Raw genomic sequence first — 22,688 nt, 5'->3', positions numbered from 1 at the left:
CATATATCATATCTGAGTCCAGAGAATGCCTGTCCACGACAACACATGACTGGCCTCATGTGATATGACAACACATGACTGAAATGTAATTACACCCTGTCAACGAACAAGCCGTGAAGACACGTGAAGACTCAAAAGGTTGGACTCAGTTCTAAATATCTTACTTGATTCAAGACAGAATTGCACATTGAAAAACACCTCATAGTCATAAGTCTTCTCATGATGTCATAATCATGATGAGTCTTCTTAAACAATAGCAAAGAAAAAGAAGACACAATTTTGCTACAAAGTATGGACTTCAGAGGCATTCCTTCTCAGGACACCAGGAAAAAAGAAGCAACCTAAAAAACTACTGAAATTCTACATTAAAAAGTTGTTCATCTTTATCTGACTTGCCTGCTGCAGAACTCCAGTTTTCCACAAACACAATGGAAGCAAAGGCTTCTCTATCCTCTCCCCTCCTCCAGGGTTCAGAGCCTTATTGTCATCAGAAAACATACTCTACAGTCAACCTCAGTGCAGGAAAATTATGCAGCGGAATTCCTTTGGAAAGCATTTACCCAACAATAATAAATGTCATTAGAATCATCTACTACACATATAATAGCCTCACCTGTGGTATGTTTTGAAATAGTTAACACTTTGTTTTCTGATAGATTCTTGCAAAACTTCAGACTTACTGCCACAAAATTCTTCTCCAACCTGCATCAGCCTAGAGTAATAAAACAAAGTTTAGACATTTCTATTGATTTCTTAATACTACGGTTCCAACTGTGAGTGTAAACGTATCTTCATAAACACAGAGGGACAACATTGCATTGCGATGTTAAGGTCGCATTCCACTAAAGTCCCATGTCTCATTTTCCTTCAAATGCTATCACTGTGTGCCATACACATAGAGACAAAGAGCCATAAGCAAAATAAATGTATTTTTGAGAGCCTGCTACACAGGGCAAGCTGTCAGTTCACAGTCTCAATCCATCATTTTATTACCAAAAAAGAAGGAGATAATATTGTACAGGTTGGCAGTATCACATAATTTTCTCTGCTTGACTCAGACCCCCTTTAAAAGCTCTTAGAAAAAAATTTGCTAGACCTGCACATACCTTATCTTAAAAGCAGACAATACTGAAACCATATCACACTTAAGCAGCAAAGTGGTTCATGCTACCTCTCCTAAACAGATCCTAATAAAAATCTCACATATAGAAGAATTGGTCTTCAAGCTATCAGCACATTTGAATGAAATTGGCATCAAAACGTGAATGTCAGCCTTAATCAACAGTGCTATCTTATCAGAGCTCATTTGTGGACACGTACTTAAAGGTCTTACAACCACACCAGCATACCTGCTGATAACATCAAGTACAAATATGAAGTCATCATATTTGAAGTTAGACAAATCTGTTCCCAGAAGGTATGTTTTCACTTTCAATTGAACATCCTACAAAACACAAACAAATTTTTGAATAGTTAATACACTGAAAACAATAAGTGAAGGCTTGGATGCCTGGTTCATTAACACTTGTTGGTTGCCTGCACTTAAAAACTTGTTTTTTGAGATTTAGAATAGAATTCCATTTTCTGTAACATGGTAATTTCTCTAAAACAATATTATAATCAGTTTCTTTAGCACTTTGTTAAACAGATAGAGTCAATCCTAGATGCTTTATTGTCAATGAAAAAACAGAACTCAGCTTTTACATTATACATTTTGGGTGACACTGCACACCAAACTGATCCAGCAATCACACCAGGAATACCATGAAACCAGTCAGGTTCACAAGGCTTCAGGTTCTCCAGAGCTATGGCTAAACCAGAAATATAAAGCAGTATACAGAGAAAAGCACATGAGAAGAAAAGAGATTGTGTGGCAGCACACAAGGTGAAATAAATGAGATCAGACAAAAAGTCCTATTACTATGTTTTGGTATCTGACTGAGTTTGGAAGCATTGCAATCACTGAGTCATAGAAATTATATTTCTGTGGTCACTTTCAAAAAGTCCCTGTAAAAAATCTGGAGACATTTCTTTAAGAACATTAGTATAAATATAACCATAATTAATACTGGAGAGGTGGAAGGGGGGGGGGGGAATAAATACTTAGAGGGAAACAAAATTCAAAACCCATACCTGCCATATTCGTGAAAGCCCATGCTCCAATTTCTTTTTTACATAGTTGCGGTCAAAACTGTTCTCTTCAGCTCCAATCACATTGTTGCCATCTGAAACTTCAGGTTAAAGGCATTTTAAGTATTTCCAAAAGCTTTGAAAGTTATCCTACACAGAATTACATTTCCTTAGCTATTGCCATATTATTGATTATGCTAACTCCAGAACTATTTTGCTCTAACTTTTGAACAGAAATGAAAAATGCACATATAAGCATTATATGTAAATGCAGACCAGGAGAGTTTCCTCACCTGCACACCAAACATCTGTCCCAGTAGTGTTCCTTAGGTAGTAATGTACTGCAAGGATCACAGTGAGAGCTCATCCTAACTGACCCTTGCAGTGCTTCATTACTAGGCTTCACAGCTTTTTCCAGACAAACTCCTGGCTTAGCTTCACCTTCCTTAGAGAAAAGAGCAATTTTTCATGTCTAATTTTGTTGTCTACTGAAGAAGAGCCCAGAAACATAAACAATGAACATATGTCCTCCATTTGTCAGCACCGTGAAATTTTTATCAACAATGTAAGTGTTCTTTCCTTGTCATGCCTTGCCCTGAATCCAGACCTTGCAGTCTGGATGAATATCATGTAAATATTGTGAGCACCTTACTAAAGAGGCCAGTAAGGCATGGGAGGCTGGATACAAGATTTTTATCAGCCTTTTCAGGTATGAAGAACAGACCCTGCAGCATTGTCTGGACTACCACATATTTAAGAGAATGAAAGAAAAAACATCCTCTAATAGGAATTGTTATGACTTGTATCAGACACTGACAATTCAATTAAACCAAAACAACAATAGAGCACAGCAGTCTGGCCTTGTTTTGATTGTATCTCCTTCAGATCATCCAGTGCTCACTGTCAAGTGAGCAGTTCTCTTCTGTAACAATCACCAGTTATAAATAGCACTCAGCAGTGCCTCATTCTCCCAGTCCTAGGCCAGGCTCTTCTAAGTAGAACAGCATCATGTACACTATCCTTCTCCTGATCAACTATCTGGTTTCTGATTTGAACCTTTCCAGAGTATGTTTCTCAGAACAAGAACTATTGCCTATTATAAAAAATATTTATATAAGTTTTACAGGAGCAACAAAAATATTAGATCTTCTACATCTGTACCTCCATTTAAATTCAAAAAACAGATTATGAATACTGAGATGGATGCTGGTCTTGCTTGATTTCTTTCAGATGGAGCCATAAGGTGTGGCAGGGCACATTATTAAATTATGAACTTCATCAAACACTGAGAAAGCTTTATTTGTAAGCTAGGGATTACAGGAGTGGACATACAAATACTACCAACAACTACTGGCAAGCTAGTTGAGCTAGTGTTCCCACAAGGCTGGAACTCAAGAACACAGAACCAGCACAATAACCAGCCAGAATGTAAAAGTTCCAGTACTGTGAATTGAATAATTCCTCGTCAAAATTAAAAACACAATAAATACGCTCTGGAATATGGGTTTATATTAGGGATATTCATTTTTCAAGGTTGCAAATCTGTGTTCAACTTCCTCTTTTGTTAAGACAGTGAGACTGGTTTTGCAGGTTAACTGAGAATCTACCCTAATAACTCAAAATGAGATGATAAGAGGCTGTTTTATGTGCTAACAAGACCTAAACTTAATTCTATACTATATTTACTGTTACAGGGCATGCAAAAAATGTTTCTTAGGAAAGAAAAATAATAAAACAAATATTACCCACTGCCTACATAAATCATAATTTACTAACTGTACCTAAATATGCTCATCTTCTGAAAGTAAGAATTCTGACAAATTCATTTTCCTGATCTTCCATGGAAGATTAAATGAAACACAAACAGAAAGAATCTAAGACTAATTTCTAGGAACAGAAAACCTCTACGTGGATTTAACCTTTCCCAGACTATCAAGGAAACAAAACCGGCAATCTTAGCCAGAGCACACTTTTTGTGTGTCTCTGCAACCTCCTCTCTTTTGAACTTCTGCAGACTGAAGACAATGCTCAACAAGGCAGTGTCTTTTACCTGTTGGTCTCTAGATTAAGACCATAGTCCCTGTACTCCCAAACTGCCATTCTTGAAGGAATGGTTGGACAGACACTGCAATATAAATGTTATTGTTCACTAAAATAATCAATGGAATATTCTCTCTCTGTCAGTCTCCCAATGATCTTGGTTTATGGGCAGTCATGCTAAGAGGTCTTGTTTCCAGTCCTTTAATGAACTGCACTGCAGCTAATTTCACACATGCAAACACATTAATTTAGGATAATTTCCTTGAAAATCAAGGACTGCACAAGCATTTACACATTTTGCATTGAGGAATTTGAAACAGGCAGAGAACACATATATTCATAACTACACATAAAAAGAAGGATCAAAACCATCCAGGAGTCATTATTCTAGATGTCTGATTTAAATATAGTGATTCTTCATGTTTTTCAGTATTTCTCAAAATTCAAAAAGGCAGCTTTCAGTAATAACAAAAGGTTTTTGTTTAATCCCTGCATGATAGAGGAAAGCAAAAAAAAGGACTCAATCAAATCTCTGTCTTCTAGCTTCACTCTTTGAATACTAAGCAGGTCTTGCCCAGAATTTACATAGTACTATAAAGGAAACATTTTAAAAATTAAAATGGTTCAAACTGAATTTACATCCTATATAATTTTCTTCTCGCTTTTCTTTGAATCTTTTACAGATACTAGAGCTGTTACCAACTTTTACTCCTAGGATTACACATGTGAAATCAGAAGTTTAAATGCTATAGTGATCATTTTACCACTCACTTTCAGGTCTTCTGTTAAATCATTATCTCACTAATACCTGTAAATTACATCAACACCACAGTAAATTGCATGCTATGAAACCAGGCAAGCCCTCACACAAACAGGTGTGACTTCAAAGATCACTTTGCTTTGAGCAGGGAAAACAAAAATTATCTGCATAGGTCCCTTTAAAATTTTCTGTTTGATTCTTTACTAAAAACATAAACAATGCTCTGACCACAACAAACAGTGTAATGGAAAATTTTCCAGTAAGTAGTTTATTTTGAGGGATGAAACCTCATATTACAGCAATTTGCTGTTTAGCATACAAACAACAAAATCATAGACTAAGTAGTAACTCATTAAATATCACACAGATATAGATAAATACAGCATTCATTTCACATTATGTTGATAATTTTAGTTCACTAATTTTATGTTCAGTTTGATTAAACAAGTTCTACATATACTTAATTCTGTCTTTCCAAGGAATTCTTTTGTATAAGTTTTACTACTAAAATACTAAGAGCTTTATTTATAATGTCTTTCAAGTCCAGCTTCTCACTTCTACAGTTGTACTTGTGCCTTAAGATCAATAGTCCCTTGACACATTTAAGGCACTTTCTAAGAGTGCTGAGATTAACTGGGACAATACTGGGACAGCCATGAGTTCCCAAAACTACAAAAGCCATATATAGTGGTACATCTACTGCTCCAGTCTGTGGGGCTTATATGAAGAACAACTTCAGCATAATCTCCTGAAGTGGCTCCCTGGTTCCCTCTGACACACATGCCCATTCTACAGGAATTTTACTCTTTGACTTTACCACATATCACAGCCATCAAATCAATAAGTATGAAATGAGAATTCCCAGTACAGTTTCAATAATTACTGTAGAATAAGCAATGAGTTTTAGAAAAACAACAACCAGTAGATATTTACAGTCCCTCTGAAATTAAACTGTACTTCTAAAATTCCCTTCTGTGTGCTTTATCACTGCTGAAGTATTTGAAAAAGTGATTCAGCAGATCACTACATTTCAGTTGTACATTACAGCTAAGCCGTAACTCCAGAAAATTAAAAACTGAGTGACAGAAGGCTAGTAGTAAACATACCAAAACACTCTGGCATGCATTTAAAAGCAGTGTGTCTAAAATTATGCATCTGACTGTATAGATAACTTTATTAGGCTTAATGGCTCCTGTAGAAGGCTTTAGAGTGCAGATTGTTTTCTTTCCTCAGGACGTCACATGTAATGACTCTAAGGGGAGCTAGTTTTGTAAGTGGCAATGTGGCTGAATTAGGAGTTTACTGTGACCATTTTTCCATTAAGTAAGTTCTTTATGGTACCTGTATGATTTTACATCTGCAAAAATCACAGCAAGATGGACACAAGAGAAGAAAATGTAACTATGATCTTTTTTTTAAGATTCAACACAAAAGATTCAACACATTTCCCTAAGCACTGTTTAAAATAAAATTATTTATATCTGCAAGACTGGCACATACAAACATTCATTAAAAAATTAATCTTATACTGGAGAGTAAAAAAATCCAGTGAGTGCTTTAGTCCTTACTGCACACTATTAACAAAAATGCTGAAGGCACTGGGGCAAGACCACAAAGATACCAACACATAAATTAATAACTTGAGCTTAAGTTATTTCCAAATATCAGAAGTTTTGTTCCCAGAGGTTTCTTACCAGAAGACACAACTGCTGCCTCATCTTGGTCATGGTCCTCATGCCACTGCATTGTTCGGTAGTAACTGAGCATGACTTCCCAGAGGGCTTTGCAGAGATCAGCAAGGCATGGAATGTAGCTGTCTGATGTGATGTGCTACAGAACAACAAACAGCATTGGGAAACTTCAAAATGGTGTTTATTTTTTGCTGCAGCAACACAAACCATAAGAAACTCTTCAAATTTATATAGCAGAGCTGACACACAACAGTTTCATTTTCAATGTATTTTAAGAAGTGACAGATTCCTGATTTTGGTCAACTAATCAAATGCTGTCCAACAGTACAAAGTGTTTTTGTTACCATCTTCTTTTAAATTTCCTCAATTGGCCTGTATGTTAACTACTTTTACATTTACTTCACAGTGACACAAAAGCAGAAGTAAGGCCATCTCACTACCACAGGGATGCAACCACCCTGTGTGGCAGTTCAGGGACACAGACTTCTGTACTGCAGTGCTACAGAGAAGCCTTCCTGGCAAATACCCCACTGGGTTGGATGAGCTCTAAAGTAGTAGTTAAAAAAAAGCAACTTGCTGATTCAGCAATTTTCTCTATTAACTCATGTTATTCTTCCTGTATTTCAGAGCTTTTAGTATCTAAAATCTAAAGTTCTTTTGCAAATCACTATACTTGAAGACATACTGACTTTCAGGTGGGCAGGAAGAAAGGATTACTTACTAAATACCAAGATAATTCAATTTAAACTACGGAAACAACTGAATTTCTTTGAGCTTATACTAGAATAAAGAAAATCAAAACTTGAGACTGAAGCAGCAAAACTTTGCCCTGCTCCAGAAATATTCAAAAAGAGAAAACATGTAAAAGCATGGCATATTGCTAAGAAAAGAGACTCAACAAAGAATCAGTGACCCTGAGTAGACAGGCACTAACTTTCATAAATGCTTAAGAATTTCTGAAAATATTACTCTTTTTTAAAAGATTCGCATTATTATAATATTCAGTATCTGACTTTCAAATAGATGCAAACATAACAAAGAAAAAAGCCACTGTAGTCCTCCCCTACCGATCTACAATGGAAAGCTAGATGAGTTCACTTTGACAGATTTCCAGAAGCACACAGCAGCATACCTGCCTCAAAAGGAATACTTAAATTTTATATGACTTCCCTTGCTTAATTAGAGTAAGTACTCCATAACCTTTTACATGTTAAGGGCATCCTGGGTTAACAGCATTGGCTGCCTGAAGAAGGTTCTCACTTGAACTAAACGAAGAGAAAGAGGGCTCATATTTCAGCCTTGAACAATTTATTCCTCAACAACTGAGTGCATGAGATGAAAACATGCTGTTTTTTCTACAGGAAGTTAGAAATTGAATTGCTATGATAGCTCATCTTATTTAGCACCCTGTTTTTCACAAATGCATTACAACAGGCAACAACCAATACTGAACAGCATAGTAAGAGACCAACATTTCCCATCTGCAGCCTGTTCCTAAATATTTAATGGTTACCAAGATAGCAATGAAAAATTTAAAAAATAAATTTCAATGCAATTGCAGCAATATTCACAGTAGAATAAAGTCCTAAAATCTGAGTACCTTCATTTATACAGAATGCCAGCTATTGCAGGGTCACATTAACTCAAGCATCATGTCATTAATACTTTGTATAAGTAAAGACTAACAGAAGTAATGACGTAATAATTTTGTAACCATGCAGTTAAAGCCACCCTCTTTCTGTGTATTACAAAATTGGTATTTCCAAGTACCTGAAAGATTCTTCCACACACTCAAGTATAAAAATAAACAGCAACACTAAACCTGGATTTTAGAACTGGTCAGAAGCAGCTCAGCAGTAGTTTGTAAGTGTAAATAAGTGGGCTTAGTATCATTAGTATTAGCAAGGAATGACAAATAAACTGAAGGACGTACAGAAGTATAAAGAAAAAAAAAAAAAGAAAAAGAAAAACCTGGGAGAAAAGTTCATTAGAAACTAAAAAACAAAAATAAAACCACACTCTGAAGGCTTACAGAAGAAAGAAGAAAGGACTGCAGTCTGGAGAACAAAGATCAGGGTTTGCTGGCTTTCTGCAACTAGAATTCATCTCAGTGAAGTGGAAATACCAACTATCCAAAAACTTACTCATTATAATAATGAATACTTAAGTCAATTATTCCTACTAAATTTATTTTGTTTATCACACTTTTATTTATATGAAGGCTCTTAGATAATGTAAACTTTTTAAGTCAAAGAGGCACCTCTTTGAAATGAAATGGTTTGCAATGCAGATGTGTTGATTACTAGTGGCAGCTACATGATCCCAGGAGATAAAAGAAGTGAAAGAACAGAAAATGGATCAGAATATGAACTTTAATCTCCTTGTGACTGCATTTCAATTTAATAAATTGCAACTGATGGGCTGGGTCCTTAAGTTGATGAAGTATGATGAGGGCTTCATCTGTGACTGAAAAAAATATCCTAAAGAACATTCAAGATAGAAACATAATTTCAAATGGTAATTCTACATTAGAACCACCTAAAATATCTCACATACTTCTTCCCCATCACTGAAATCTCAGAAAATTTCTCAGGGTGTAACAGTAAAATCCCAAGTGAAAAAATTAAAAGAGTGAATTAAAAATTTGTACGTTCATTCTAAAAACATTACAAAATATGCAAGAAACTGCATTTAAAATTCGCAGTACAGGAAAATATATGTATATTCCCAGCCCATGATCTGCCTATCATCAGGCTTTCTCATCTCAATATTATAGCTGTCCCTCATCCTGGTATCAAAAGTGCAAAATTAGATGTGAGAATGAAAAGTGAATGATACAAAGTCAGGAATAATGGGAAGACACCAATTAAATTAGAATCTTTACAAGAATTCTTACTGAAATGCATTATCAGAGAAATTGTGAATACTACCTAAATGCACTGGAATGAAATTCAAAGATAATAGTTATAGTATATCATACTGAAGACACATTTTGAAATGCTGGTCTTTGTTTGTTAGATGGAGTGCACAAGATCTCCAAGGTGCTAACATTTAGTGCACTCAAAATTACCATTAAGTTACAACTAACAAATAGCTCAAATAGTCATAAGCTGTATTAAGAAACTACAGTAGCCATAGGGTTAACAAATGACTCCCTACTAACAAAACGTACACTTATAAAAGTGAAAAAAATCAGATAAAAAAATACATATATGCAAGAATTACATACTGTACAGAGGTCTTTGTACTGTAACTTCTGGAACTTGGTGTCTGTGTTTCCTGCACACAGCTCCACATATCCAAGGACTACTTGAAACACAGTGTTGTGAATGGCTTGGGTGAAGTGCATATGTAACTGGTCCATTGCTGTCTGAAAGAAATGGAGTAACATAAAACCAAACAGTAAAATTCAATTTATCATCTGCCATTATCTTTTAGCCATCATCTTTTAACATACATCTTTTTCCGTACTGAACACTTGTAAGCCTGTCCTCCAACCTCTGTCTCAAAAATACCAAATACAGATCTTGGCATTATTAGAATATGGTCACATAAAAGAGTTCAGGTATTGCAAGTAAAGTCAGTTCCCTCTGCCATCTTTCCTCTTTACCTTTTTTTGTACACTGTCACTAGTAAATAATAATATAATATAGCTAATTATAGAATTTACTCACTCATTTACCCTCCTCCCAATCACTGATAACATGAGTTGGGATTCATGCTCTTTCTCCCTGGAAGAACACTGGAAACACTGCCAAGTAAATAAAAAATATTTCCTTTGCAATCATTAAAATTAAAAGCACAAAGTCTTCATCCACTTGCCAGAGTGAAGAACACAAAGTACAATTAAGCATTACAGAAAGGCATGCACATCATATAAAGAAATTTCCTATAAAATTCCTCTTTTTGGTAGAAAAATCAACATTTGTTTAAAAAAAAAAAAAGACTACCTTTTCCAGGAAAAAGAAATATGTACTAAGGACTAATGATTATGTAACATATTAATTTTGCCATAATCATGTCTGAGTTTCAGATCAGGATATTTACCAAGTGTCCCCGTTCTTAATAAATTATACATAACATTATTCCATTTCAGAAACTGAATTTTCTCATTGTTTTCACATATATGTAATCAGCAGATTTGTAAGTGTTCAGTTTAACTACTTCCTATTCAACATTTTTAGCTACCAACAAGAGCTGAGAACTCAATTACACCACAAGAAATGAAGAAGCAATTCTGCTTAAACCCTATGGAAAAACAGACGATTTCCTATAGTTGGTCTTAACCTGAATTAGCTAAAGAAAACAGAATGATAAATGAAATAAAGAAAAGTACTTAAGATACTGAAGGACTTTGACATTTTGTTTACTGAGAAGAGGTCAATAAGGGAGAGATTTGAATAAATATGCAACTAAATTATTTTAGGACAAGTCCAAAATATGTACTTTACTAGTAATAAAAAAATGCCAAAACCAAGTCACTCTATAATGGAAAAAAGCAAGCAAAATCATGCAGTAGCAAGTAACACTTTTGTTTTGTCAGAAACGCCATTCGTCTCCAACAAATATCTGCCTTTCTCAACATGCCACGTGCTTGACATGCAGTGCCTATCTTTCTTCAGTAACTAAGAAACTGAATACAGTGCACTAAAAAAATCTTCTCCCCTGATTTTAAGTTGCAGTCTTTAGGCATTCCAATAGTTCTGCACATTAACAAAGTATGGGAAGATGAATTCACTTCTATCCTATTGCAGAGCTGCACTGGTTTTACAGCCAAGCCAGGAAAAAATGAACCCAACTTTGTTAGAAAGGTTCTAATTCGAAAGATGCAAAACAAACAAACAAAACTTTAAAACAAACCCAAGAAAGGCAATCTTATATCAGATATGCTCCTGAAATCTGGAAAGAGCATTAAAAAAGCCAAGCATAATAAAAAATGATTGGGGTTCTTGTCCTGTCTTGACCAGGGGACATGTGCTTTGACCTGATCTTTAGCAACTAAAGCTTTCTGGGGGAGTATCTTCCCTAAGTAAAATAATCCCTGTTAGACTGGCACCACCATGTTCAGCCTGTACTATGAGCACTGATCACTGACAAAACATGTCTCCAAGACTTTCCTGTCTCCTTATCCTTCTTATTCCACAGGATCTTGATATATTGCCATACTTCATACCTTCTTAAGTAAACTGAATTTCCTTCTCAGAGAAACAAATAAGTATGAAGTATTGGTTTCTCTGGGTCTGGATTGAAAGCACTTGAGACAGTAGTTCATGTTCAGACTCAGGTGTTTATTATTTCTTATCAGTAAAACAGTCTCATTACTGTGAGTTCAGCAGCTTTTCATTAGAAGGCACAAAATGGCCAACAAACTCTTGTTACAAGGTCTTCTGATACTAAATTAACCAATTAAGAACTGACACCTAGATTATTTTCCCTTTTTACCCAATAATGATCCCACAGAGCCTGCAATACGGACTTCTATACCCAATTACAGTGCCACCCAAACCCAAGAAGAAGAAGGAAGGAGGAAAGCATGAAGAAGAAACTCAGGATGACACCCTATGCCCTCCATCTTGCTTCCATCCACAACACACTAAAAATCCTCAGACCTAAATTTCTTACCAAGTGACACACTTACACTACTCTCTATAATCTATTTTACACTTTTGTGGATTCTAGTCTATCTTGAATTCTAGGAAACTTTCTCCATGAATTAGGGTCAAAGTCAGTGCTGCCTTGGGGGTCAGGACACCCTAGAGCAGACAGAGAAATATTCCAGATGCCCTGGGTTTCCACAATGAAGCCTCAAGACAGTGCACCAAACAGAAGAGAACTCCATCCTAAGGGAGAACCTAGGTATACTCTTACATACACAGAAAGGGCTCCAGGCACACACAAGTGTAACTTTCAAGACATGTTCACAGTATGTGTTTGACATGCCATGGGATGTACATTAGTGCAAAAATCAATCTCCTCACATGTTCCATTGTTGTCATGTTAACAGTACATTATAAAATGGAAATACTCAAGGCAGAGGTAGTGTACAACTCAGAAAAACAGATCTAGCAATAAAAAAATAGTATTCACATCACCAAATAGAATGAATAGTGCAAACAGCAGTATAAACAGAGCTGAAATATGCAACTTTTACTGTTATGATCTGTCCAAAAAATTACAGGTTGCAATAACACAGAGCTTACCTTTAGCAAGTACTGTTAAATTACATGAGCATTATAAAAACCTTTGTATACATATATTTGGCAAGATCCATTAGCATTAGTGTGCTGGTTTTGGCTGGCATAGAGTTAATTTTCTTCACAGTAGCTGGTATGGGGCATGGGGCTGTGTTTTTGATTTGTGCTGCAAACAGTGTTGATAATTCAGGGTTGTTTTAGCTATTGCTGAGCACGGCTTACACAGGGTCAAGGTCTTTTGTGCTTCTCACCCCAACCCTGCGGAGGGGGCTGGGGGTGCACAAAGAGTTGGGAGGAGACACAGCCAGGACAGCTGACCCCAATTGAGCAAAGGGATATTCCATAACATGTGGTGTCATGCTTAGTAATAAAAGCTGGGGCAAGAAGAAAGAACAGGGGGACGTTTGGAGTGATGAAGTTTATCTTCACAAGTCACTGTTACACATGATGGAGTCCTGCTGTCCTGGCCATGACTGCCTGCCTCTGACTTTGCCATTGCACCAAGGAGGAAGTGAGCAGCTGTGTGGGGCTTAGCTGCCACCTGGGATTAAACCACAACAATTAGGAAAATAAATTTCCATCACAATACTCAAAGCTTCATGCTGTGACATGACTATTCTTTGTGAGTTCCTCAGAAGATAAGTACTAACCTGTGTTTTTAACAGTACTAACCTGTGTTTTTCCAAGCAGCCTGTAAGCCTGCTGAACCTTTGTATAATGATTGATATCAAAATTCTTGCATATTTTGGAAAGTGCTACGTCCAATTGTTCCTATAAAAATGGAAGAAAAACATGCATTAAACACTAAAAAAAAAAAAACAGGTCACGTAATACATTACTTAAACAACAACAAGTGAGGAAGATGTTTATTTAAACAGTGTGATAATTATGGTTGTAAAGTAACTAAGACTGTGTGTGACTGGACTTTTCTGAGGTGCTTAAGTGTCAGTTCTCACAGTGTAAGTACTTCAGTGTCAGCCAAAGAGTTCCACCACTCCCAAAAACAAGCAAGAACTCTGCAGTCAAATTAAAGTGATGTTTACTTTGAGAAGGCCAGGAACATCAATATGGGAGAGCTGGGATTTCTAAACTGGTCTACTTCCACCCCTAAAAAAAACCAGATCTGGGGATTTCAGCTCAATCAATTCCATTACAGACTTCTTAACCCTCTGACTGCATCTCTTAAATGGAACTAACACTGCCTGAATATAAAGTTCATTGGCAAGACAGCCATTTATAGAATACTATATCAGCACAACAATCAGTACCTGAGAGAGTCAAAAAAGAAAGGAGACACACAAATACAGGTTCTGCCAGCAGAGCTGTGTCTGAGCATACTGAACAGCTCTGCAGAAAATGAAGTTCATCTACTATGTAAACTAAGTGAAAAAAAAACTTCAATATGATCATGTATTTCATGACTAATAAAGCTTTCAAGAATTTGACTACATAGCTTAATAACAAATTCTCATGTAGACACTGCAATATATTCAGATACACAACCTAATCCTAGTTTTTTTCAACCAACAATAAATAAAAACAGAATGAATCAATAACATAACATACACAATAAAAAAATATTTTCTTTCCTTGCTAAATATTAAAACCATTTCAATTCTTATTATTTAATGATCTTGCAATACAGTCTTGCTCTTAAAAATAGAAACCACAGTAGATGGGTGTTCAGCCTCTTATGTACTTTTACTTAATCCATTGGAAAATTTTCATTAATTACATCATTAGCCGCAAAATATTTTTGGTGGTAATCCTAGAGATTTGGTGGGGGTTGTGCATTGTACTTTCTTCCCTAAGCTAAATGGTGAAAGGACAAGTAACCTAAAGACTCAGAACTTCTCTAAAACATTACTCAGCAATTTGAATTTCAGACATCTACAGATTTTTTTAAAAAATTCTCTCTTGTTTCTTGCAGAACACCTGTACAAAGAAAAAAACTGGGATATCAAACTGCCCATGAACAGAGATATTAAACAGAGAACATTAATCTTTTCTGTTACATTTTTCAATAGTACCTTCCACTAAAGCCATCTTGCATTTGTAAAAGCCATCATTGTATGTAACTTAGTATAAAAGTAAAATCTATGTTAAAGCCTAAATTTAAAAAAATATTAAAAAAGGAAAAAGGAATGCACTTAAGTAGAGGCACTCAACTATTGAAAAGACTCATTATGGAATTTCTGCCCAGCAGCAGAATATTATTCTATATCAATTAGACCATGAATTTTTCAGCAATACTCCATGGACCCCAGGATGACTTCATGTTTCCATGATATTTCTTCCATGTGCACAGGCATAACTCCAGTAAAAAATAAGATAGTTTCAGAGGAAGAAAGTAAGATATTTTTATAAATTCACAAGTAATAAATAAAAATCATGAATGTGATTATTTAGTTAGCTGTGAATTGCTTTCACCAACCAATATGGCACATTTTAACATATTTTGATAAGATCAGAATTTGCTCTTCAAAGCTGTTACTGGAAGGAAGTAAAAATGCATTTCTCCTTTTAAGCAACATCAGTATTCGCTCATGAGGGAAAAAAAGAGTGCTCACTCTCACACAGCCTGTGTTGGAGTGGTAAGAAAACAGTCATTCCACCAGCTTTTGTGAACCAGACATGCTCTGAATAAAACACTGTCAGAGAAAGAGTAAAGGAACAAAAAAAAGCTTTGCATAAAAGCTGAAGTACAAAGACATAACTGAAGGAAATTGACAAAATTTTAATTTTACAGTGAATTAAATAACAAGGTATGATAAAACACGTGCTAGTCTGACTTTCTGAAGAGCATGTGACAACGGGTGTAGACAGCTGCTCAAACAGCTGATTCAGGTTCCTGCTCAACATTACATGTGTATGCATTACATGCATCACATACACATTATACATACCTACAGTGCTAGACTTCCTACAAAAAGCTTGCCAAGTTCCAGCTCAAAATTACCTAGTAGTGGAGTTCAAAGCATTCCCTTTTTTTTCCACCAGTTTCTGGGAAGACACTTAACATTTTGTATTCCTTTGCTTTTGTCATGCTATCTACCAACTTAAACCAACCTTAGTCTCATCCTTCACAGCTATTCAAGTCTTATTTCCAGCAGCTTAGCACAGTCCTATCCAGCAGTTTCCAGTTTGCTAATCTCTAAAATTTCCTGTGAAACTGGGATCTCTTGTACAGCTTATCCAAACCTACTGGCTTGCTATTAATTTACTTTTCACAACTGTTTAGAAGCTCAATACTTCAAATGTTATGTACTTCTTTAACTTGACTGCTCTACCACTTACAGTGAGCACAACTAGTGGACTGGGTCATAACATATTGTAGAGCATTTAGATTGATTACAGCACTAAAGTCTACATGAACATCAGTGGCTACAGCATCCAAAGAGAGTATTTGAAAGAAATGCACACATTCTATAATTGCTAACAACATTTAACTAGAAAGCTCTAGTACTTAGAGATTAAATAGTATCACACACTTAGAGGTCAAATATTAGCATATATTGAACACCAGTATAATAATTCTTACCTCTATTTGTTCCAAGGTGTCTTGCAGTTTTGAATTTAACTCACTATTGATGAATGAAAAAAATGTTTAGAATAAAATTACTGATTATATAAACATTTCAGACCATTTCTTACTTCCAAAAACCCTATTGCTGAGTCACAACATAGCAATTCATCATAAACCATTAAGCTGCTGTTGCTGTGTCAGACTAGCACCATCACACCACTGCTATGTTGAAAGGCAGATTATTCTAGGCTTACAATGCAACAGTGTTAAGAGGGTCTAGACAAGACTCCATCCTGCTAGGATTTAACCAAAAATTCAAAGACATTCCCAACCCCCAAGAAACTGGATTTAAGTGTTTTGGTATGGTACTGTGATCTACACCAGAACATACCCAGAAGGGCCAGGCTGTCAAATCTTTCCAAACTACAGTAATTTTTATTTGTTACTCAGGAACCCCTTACAGAAATGCTATCAGAAAAAGAAAATTTAAGCTTCTTCAGAAAAAAATGTAAAATTTGGTATAAAAAAACCCCAAAAACAGCTACCATAAGAGAAACTATTTAGGACAAAGAAAGACACCACTGCACCTTTGCAACAACCAGCTTTAAAAATCTCAGAAAATATCTTTAAAAATCTTTATATTTAAAGATATCTTTAAAATATCTTTAAATATCTTTAAAAATCTCAGCAGCAATAAAAAAAAAAAGAACAAAAAGACTACTATGTTTTTGTTTGGAAGGGTCAAAGCAACAAAGAAATAGGCAGGATACTCTCTTCTTGCACAGAAATCACAGTTTTCATTAAATAATCACCATATCTCATTTTAGACAACTTCCCTCTGTGCTGTGAATCTTCTCCTTAGGGGCCTACATTAATTATCAAAAGACAGATTTTAGCATCTCTGCTTAGTTCTCTACATTTAAATGATACACCCATCACCCTCCTTTTTTGTTTCTATTGGATAAATTGGGTACAACATCCTGCAAAAAAAAGTTTAAATAGAAAAAAAAGGCATCAAAAACAACTGCCATTAAACATTAAAGAGAGTAGCCAGTGTTTCTTTATTCTTTCTCTTATGGAGGTCTTTATTATGGACCTCCATAATAATCTGATGTTACTGCATCTCCTGCTGGAATTTATGAGTATTTCCCGCTTTTTTTTTTTTTTTTTAAGCGATGAAAACATTGAGTCTTTCTAAGTTAGAAACTGCAGATATTTGTATTAGTTTAGGTTCTGAAAGCAATTTCTTCATGTCAGCATGAAACTCTGCACTAGCTAATTTCATTAGTTATCCTGAAGAAGCAATCTTGCTATAGGCAAATTAATTCCAGAATAGAAACTTCTCATTAAAAACTCAGCTCAGGTATCTCTAGGCGGGAGGTTGTAGCACAGTTATAATTCACTTTAAGTTGCAAAACAATTATATAGTCTAAACATTCATTATGTGCTCTTATTACTGAAGATTGGTTAGTCATGGTAGAGAGAGGCGGAAAAATACAGAGGATACTTAAGCTTTTACAACTGCCTCAATTTTACTTTTCTCAGCTGAAAATTGCTCTTCAATTTAACTTTCTTTAGAGAATGAGAATCAATGATCACAAATAAAATCATATAAAAGCTGACATCTGCACAATGTCACCCTACCTTATACAACTGTAGTGTTTGAAAGTGCTGGCAGCTTTCTGGCATTCCAAGCATAGTTGAATAGCTCCTGGATAATCCTCCTCCTTAGAATAAAATACAATTGAAAGCTCATCTGAAGTAACAGTGCAATACCCATTTTTCTTGCATGCTTATGTATAAACATTAGGAATAAATATTTTGCCTCTCCTGTCTCCACAGTAAAAGAGTTAGGGTTAACTAAGTAAAGGGTTAGTTAAAGAGTTAGGGTTAACTTCAAAAGTTAAAAGTGAGGGTCTCCTGCAGCACTTAACGCGCAGGTAATTTAGCATTAGCAACATCTGAAAACACTGGGTATTACATTACATTACCTTATGCAAACAACATGCTGCATTGTTTCCTTATCCATACATAAAAAATACATCACAAACAACTAGCATCTTCCCAGTAATCTATTCATGAGCATGGAAAGAGGTTAATTCAGGCACAGGCAAGCTATTCCCATTGTTTATGAAACATAAAGGAGACAAGGAAGACAATCCCAACATTATGCCCAAATAAACACTATTTAAATTGACACATCCAGCTCATTAGAAATTAGCTTCAACACAACTGACTCATAGAAGGCCTCAGGAAACAAAGAACACACTATGGATGCATTGTCCTAATATTTAAGAAGAATATCCAATAAGTAGACAGTTCAATCAGGAAGTATTATGAGGATGTCAGGACAAAACAAAAACATACACACAAAAACATAAAACCCAAGGATCCTACCAATAAGACATCAGCATTGCCTTGCATATACCTACTGTTCTGGTATTCTATTAAACAGGAGACCAGAAGGATTCTTGGAAGAAGAGAAACTCTCTTGAATAGCTAAGAGCTTCTGGTTTATGTCATAATTACATCTGTTATATTACAAGCTTTAGAGAGCTCAAATGCAAAGCTGTTACTGGAATTTCAGTCATTGACTGAAGAGCAAAAACGCAAGGGTAATTTATATTCAGCTATTATCATAGAGGAGGTTCTGAAATGAAATTGGTTTTAACAGCAATATTCTAATGCAGATCCAATTTAACTAAAAAACACAAAAACCCCAAATACATAATCCATTAGATGAAAACAGAACAGCACACTGGTCTAAAGAGCATTATTAGCTCTTTATATCTCTCTCCACTGAAAACCTGGTACTTGTTCCAGCAAGTCTAACAGAGCTCAAATCAGAAACCCTGCTTGCATAAGATATATTACTAATATACACCAGATGCAGCTCAGCTCTGTAAGCTACCATAAATTCATTCCAGGTCTTTTTTTAATTGGGAACCCTTTCAAAATTCTCTTCTCTGAGCAGCTACTAATAGCTCTCATGCATATTCCAACCTACTAACTTCTAGGAGTACAGAAAATAAATGGGCAAATAGCTGGGATAATTTATTGGGAGCAGACACTGAGCACAGCTCTACAACTGCACAATGCCAAAACAGCAGTTCCAGCCCTTAAAAATCACTGACCAATTATGGTAATCAGACATTAGGGTCTGTGTGTGGATGCAACAACTACACCTCCTCAGGACAATTCCTGCCAGTGGGCAGTGAAGAGTTAATTTCCTGGGTAGCAAAATGCAGCACAGAAGTTAAAAGCTAATCATTGTACAGGGCTTACTGAGCAGAAAGCATTTATGCCACCTGAAAACGAGTGCAGTTTTGCTTGGTGAAGAATAAGAAAGTTTGCTGACACAAGATGACTTACTCAAGATAGAATTAAATTCATAGAATCTTGAAAGCTGAAACTATTAAGATTCAATTTCCAATTTAATAACTGAAGACTGTCATCACGACATTCCATCCAGTATTAGCTGTAAATATTTGGCAAAATTGCACGTTGAAATTGTTACACTACAAGTACTATAGCTGTCAATAAAATCCTGAGGCTTTCTTTCATACAATTCATCACTTTAAGACAAGATCCTATTTTGCTCTGTGCAGTATCTACTGCATTTTTAGCCAGTATACATAACAGCATCTGAATTTTCAGTGTCATGGCCTGCCTGTTGCAATCTTTTCTACAATTGAATTAAAAAGTCAATGCAATGAATAAGGACAAAAGGCTACTACATTTACAAATGAAATACTAAGCAGGGAGCCCATCTATAAATTTGTATAGTAATATATCAATAGAAATTCTTTACCCAGACCCAGATTATCAACAATCAGCTAAATCTCACCTTTTTTTTTGTTTTTCCCCAAATATCAGGATAAAGAAAATGGGTATAAGTTGAGAGCAGGGCTAAGTGAAGACCCCACAACATTTTTACTGAACTAACTCAAGCTTCAGTGCCCAGATGTAAAGGCAGGAATGAGTTTTTGATAGAGAATACTCTCCCCTGGCAGCAGGGCTATCTAATTTGATATGAAGCTTTTCTCAATTGAAAAGAAGAACAAAAATATAATTTCATTCCATGCACACACCCTGTTTGCAAGACAGAAATTAAGATGACTGACAAATGTAGGCTTAGAACACCTCCAAATTATACCAGTATGGTAGGGACCTACCTCCAACATCTCACTCAAACGCACATCAGTTCTTTGCTAAAAAAAAACAAAAAAAAATCCAGTCATTACTACACAGAAATTAAGAAACATATTTGTCACTGAACAAAAACAACTGTACATACCAGTGTTTTTATTGTTCTCAGAGATTTTAGCAGTCCAATAAGCAACTGTCGTTTCCTCTGATTTGCAAGGAGCCCCAAACTAGTTTGTGTGAACCCTTCCTTTGCTATATTCAGGTGTCTGCGAGGTAAAAATTAACATAATCTTCAACAATTAACAAAATAAAACTTACTTCTAATCAATTCTAACAAATCCAACAAAATACATGGTAGAAAATAGGATTATCAGCATTGTTAGAGGAACTCAGAAAATGAGATTGTACCAAGAGACAGCTAAGAAGGTACATCCTCCCTTCTGCACTTGTCTGTGGATCAGTGGTATATCTCCAAAGCTTTCTGTTTCAAAGAGAATTACCAATTGCAAAAGTGAGAGCTGCAAGAGTTTGCAACTGTTTCAGTATCTCTAACTATTACTGCTAATAGCATTGAGCACATGAACAGGAAATATCATCAGCAAGCAAACATCCTGGGTTTACAGATTTCCTGTAAACACTTCCCCAATTTCAATCTCTGCAGTTCCTTAAGCAAATACCTTCTTCCATTTGTGCAAATAACCGCTGCCAGCTGAAGGCCACTCTGCAATGATGTAACACGTTCAAGCTCCTACAGAGAGACAACAGGTTAAAGAAATATACAAGTTAAACAAATATACAAGTTACACACCAGTGAAGACTACTGATTAATACATTCCTCTTGAGATGTTATAATGACTTTGTGGAGTTACTTCATTTATTATTTGTTTCATCATTTTATATACACTAAGTACTGCAATGCAACATTAACATAAACTATACTTTGAAATACAACTCTCTTTTGAAGATAAAATAGTTGAAATCTGTTTTCATGGCAGTGAGACCCTCTACATTTATATATTGCATTTAGCCTAAGAATTTCTACATCATTAATGCATACAACAGAATGATCAAAGCTTCAGGGATAGAAGCACGGGGCTTAATTTGAATTAATATGCCAGAGAGCAGCAAAACAAAAAACACAAATTATGTTTCACACAGCATTTTCCTGCTTAGAAGCACTTGTGTTCTACCAATTTAATAGATGTCACATCATAATGAATGTTAATTGTATCCTGTTGACTTTCAGCTGAAAACTCTTCAGCAGAGGTGACCTGAATTTAGCTTGATTTTGACTGAGTGAAGTGCCTAGAAATCTCAACTCCTTGAAAAAAATAAATGTTTTAATATAATGATTAGGATTGCTTTTGTTAGAACAGCTCTGCAGAAAAGTGCATTCTCTCCTCAGGCTACAGAAAAACATTTTTTTGTTTGTTTGAGAGTTTTTTGTTCTTTTGGGATTGGGTTTTTTTTTGGTGGGGAGGTTTTTCTTATTTTTTAATTCTGCTCATCATTTCAAAATGTATCAAGTGCTTTCCATGAAAAGGGAGATTTTCACTTTGAAAACTCATCTAACTCTAATAATATGACAAGCAAAAATGAGTTCAAAGTTCAGTTCAGTTTTAGATCAGCTCCTGGTCAGTCCCCAAATTACAAAGCTGCATCTTCCACCTGCTCCTTTATGTAACCAGTGTTGCTTTTTTATAAATGACAGCCTAGTTGCTGATATGCAAAATATCTTAAGAAACCAAACTCGAAGATTACTTTCCTCAATACCTACCTCTACTTCTCTCTAAAAACATACTTTGCAAATACCAGAGCTATTCAAAAAGCCATTGTTCCCTTGTTCAAGAGGAAACACATACAATAAGGAGCTACTCCACTCCAGTCCTGCTTCTTTGCAAAGACTCTGTAAAATCTCTCCTTTGAACACAACTGGATGGAGAGAAATGGGGAGAGAGAGCAGCTTAAATATTTCCAAAGAGGGAGTCTTCTGCCCACCATTGAGGGCTGAATACAATTTTTTCTCTTCTCAGAAACAGTCTTTCATCCACTGGTTGCTCCTGAAGCATGTCTTTCTTCCAAGCACAGAAAACTGTAAATCCTTTACCCTGTGTCTGTGGCATGTCTCTTGTGGCCACAGGAGTGCCTGTCAGACCAGTACTTCACACTAGACATGGGCTTCAGACCATGATACCCTA

The 22,688-nt window shown here is 35.7% G+C and overlaps 1 protein-coding gene across 1 annotated transcript in view; it reads right to left on the bottom strand.

The window, feature by feature from the left end:
* The window catches only part of VPS50 (VPS50 subunit of EARP/GARPII complex), an 81,770-nt gene that overhangs the window by 41,939 nt on the left and 17,143 nt on the right, over nucleotides 1–22,688 (bottom strand). Inside the window, exons 6-16 of the mRNA XM_059469364.1 lie at nucleotides 21,168–21,238; nucleotides 20,639–20,756; nucleotides 20,517–20,552; nucleotides 17,986–18,068; nucleotides 16,357–16,399; nucleotides 13,488–13,586; nucleotides 9,851–9,991; nucleotides 6,625–6,760; nucleotides 2,134–2,231; nucleotides 1,350–1,444; nucleotides 614–712 (exon numbers count right to left, since the gene is read on the bottom strand). Of these exons, the coding sequence (XP_059325347.1) occupies nucleotides 614–712; nucleotides 1,350–1,444; nucleotides 2,134–2,231; nucleotides 6,625–6,760; nucleotides 9,851–9,991; nucleotides 13,488–13,586; nucleotides 16,357–16,399; nucleotides 17,986–18,068; nucleotides 20,517–20,552; nucleotides 20,639–20,756; nucleotides 21,168–21,238 (1,019 nt within the window). The remainder of the gene's footprint in view (nucleotides 1–613; nucleotides 713–1,349; nucleotides 1,445–2,133; nucleotides 2,232–6,624; nucleotides 6,761–9,850; nucleotides 9,992–13,487; nucleotides 13,587–16,356; nucleotides 16,400–17,985; nucleotides 18,069–20,516; nucleotides 20,553–20,638; nucleotides 20,757–21,167; nucleotides 21,239–22,688) is intronic.

This window comes from Ammospiza nelsoni, chromosome 1 (genome assembly GCF_027579445.1).
Source record: "Ammospiza nelsoni isolate bAmmNel1 chromosome 1, bAmmNel1.pri, whole genome shotgun sequence".
In the NCBI taxonomy this organism is placed as follows: Eukaryota; Metazoa; Chordata; class Aves; order Passeriformes; family Passerellidae; genus Ammospiza; species Ammospiza nelsoni.
Note: the sequence above shows the minus strand (reverse complement) of the source record. Positions and strands in the feature narration are given on the sequence as shown.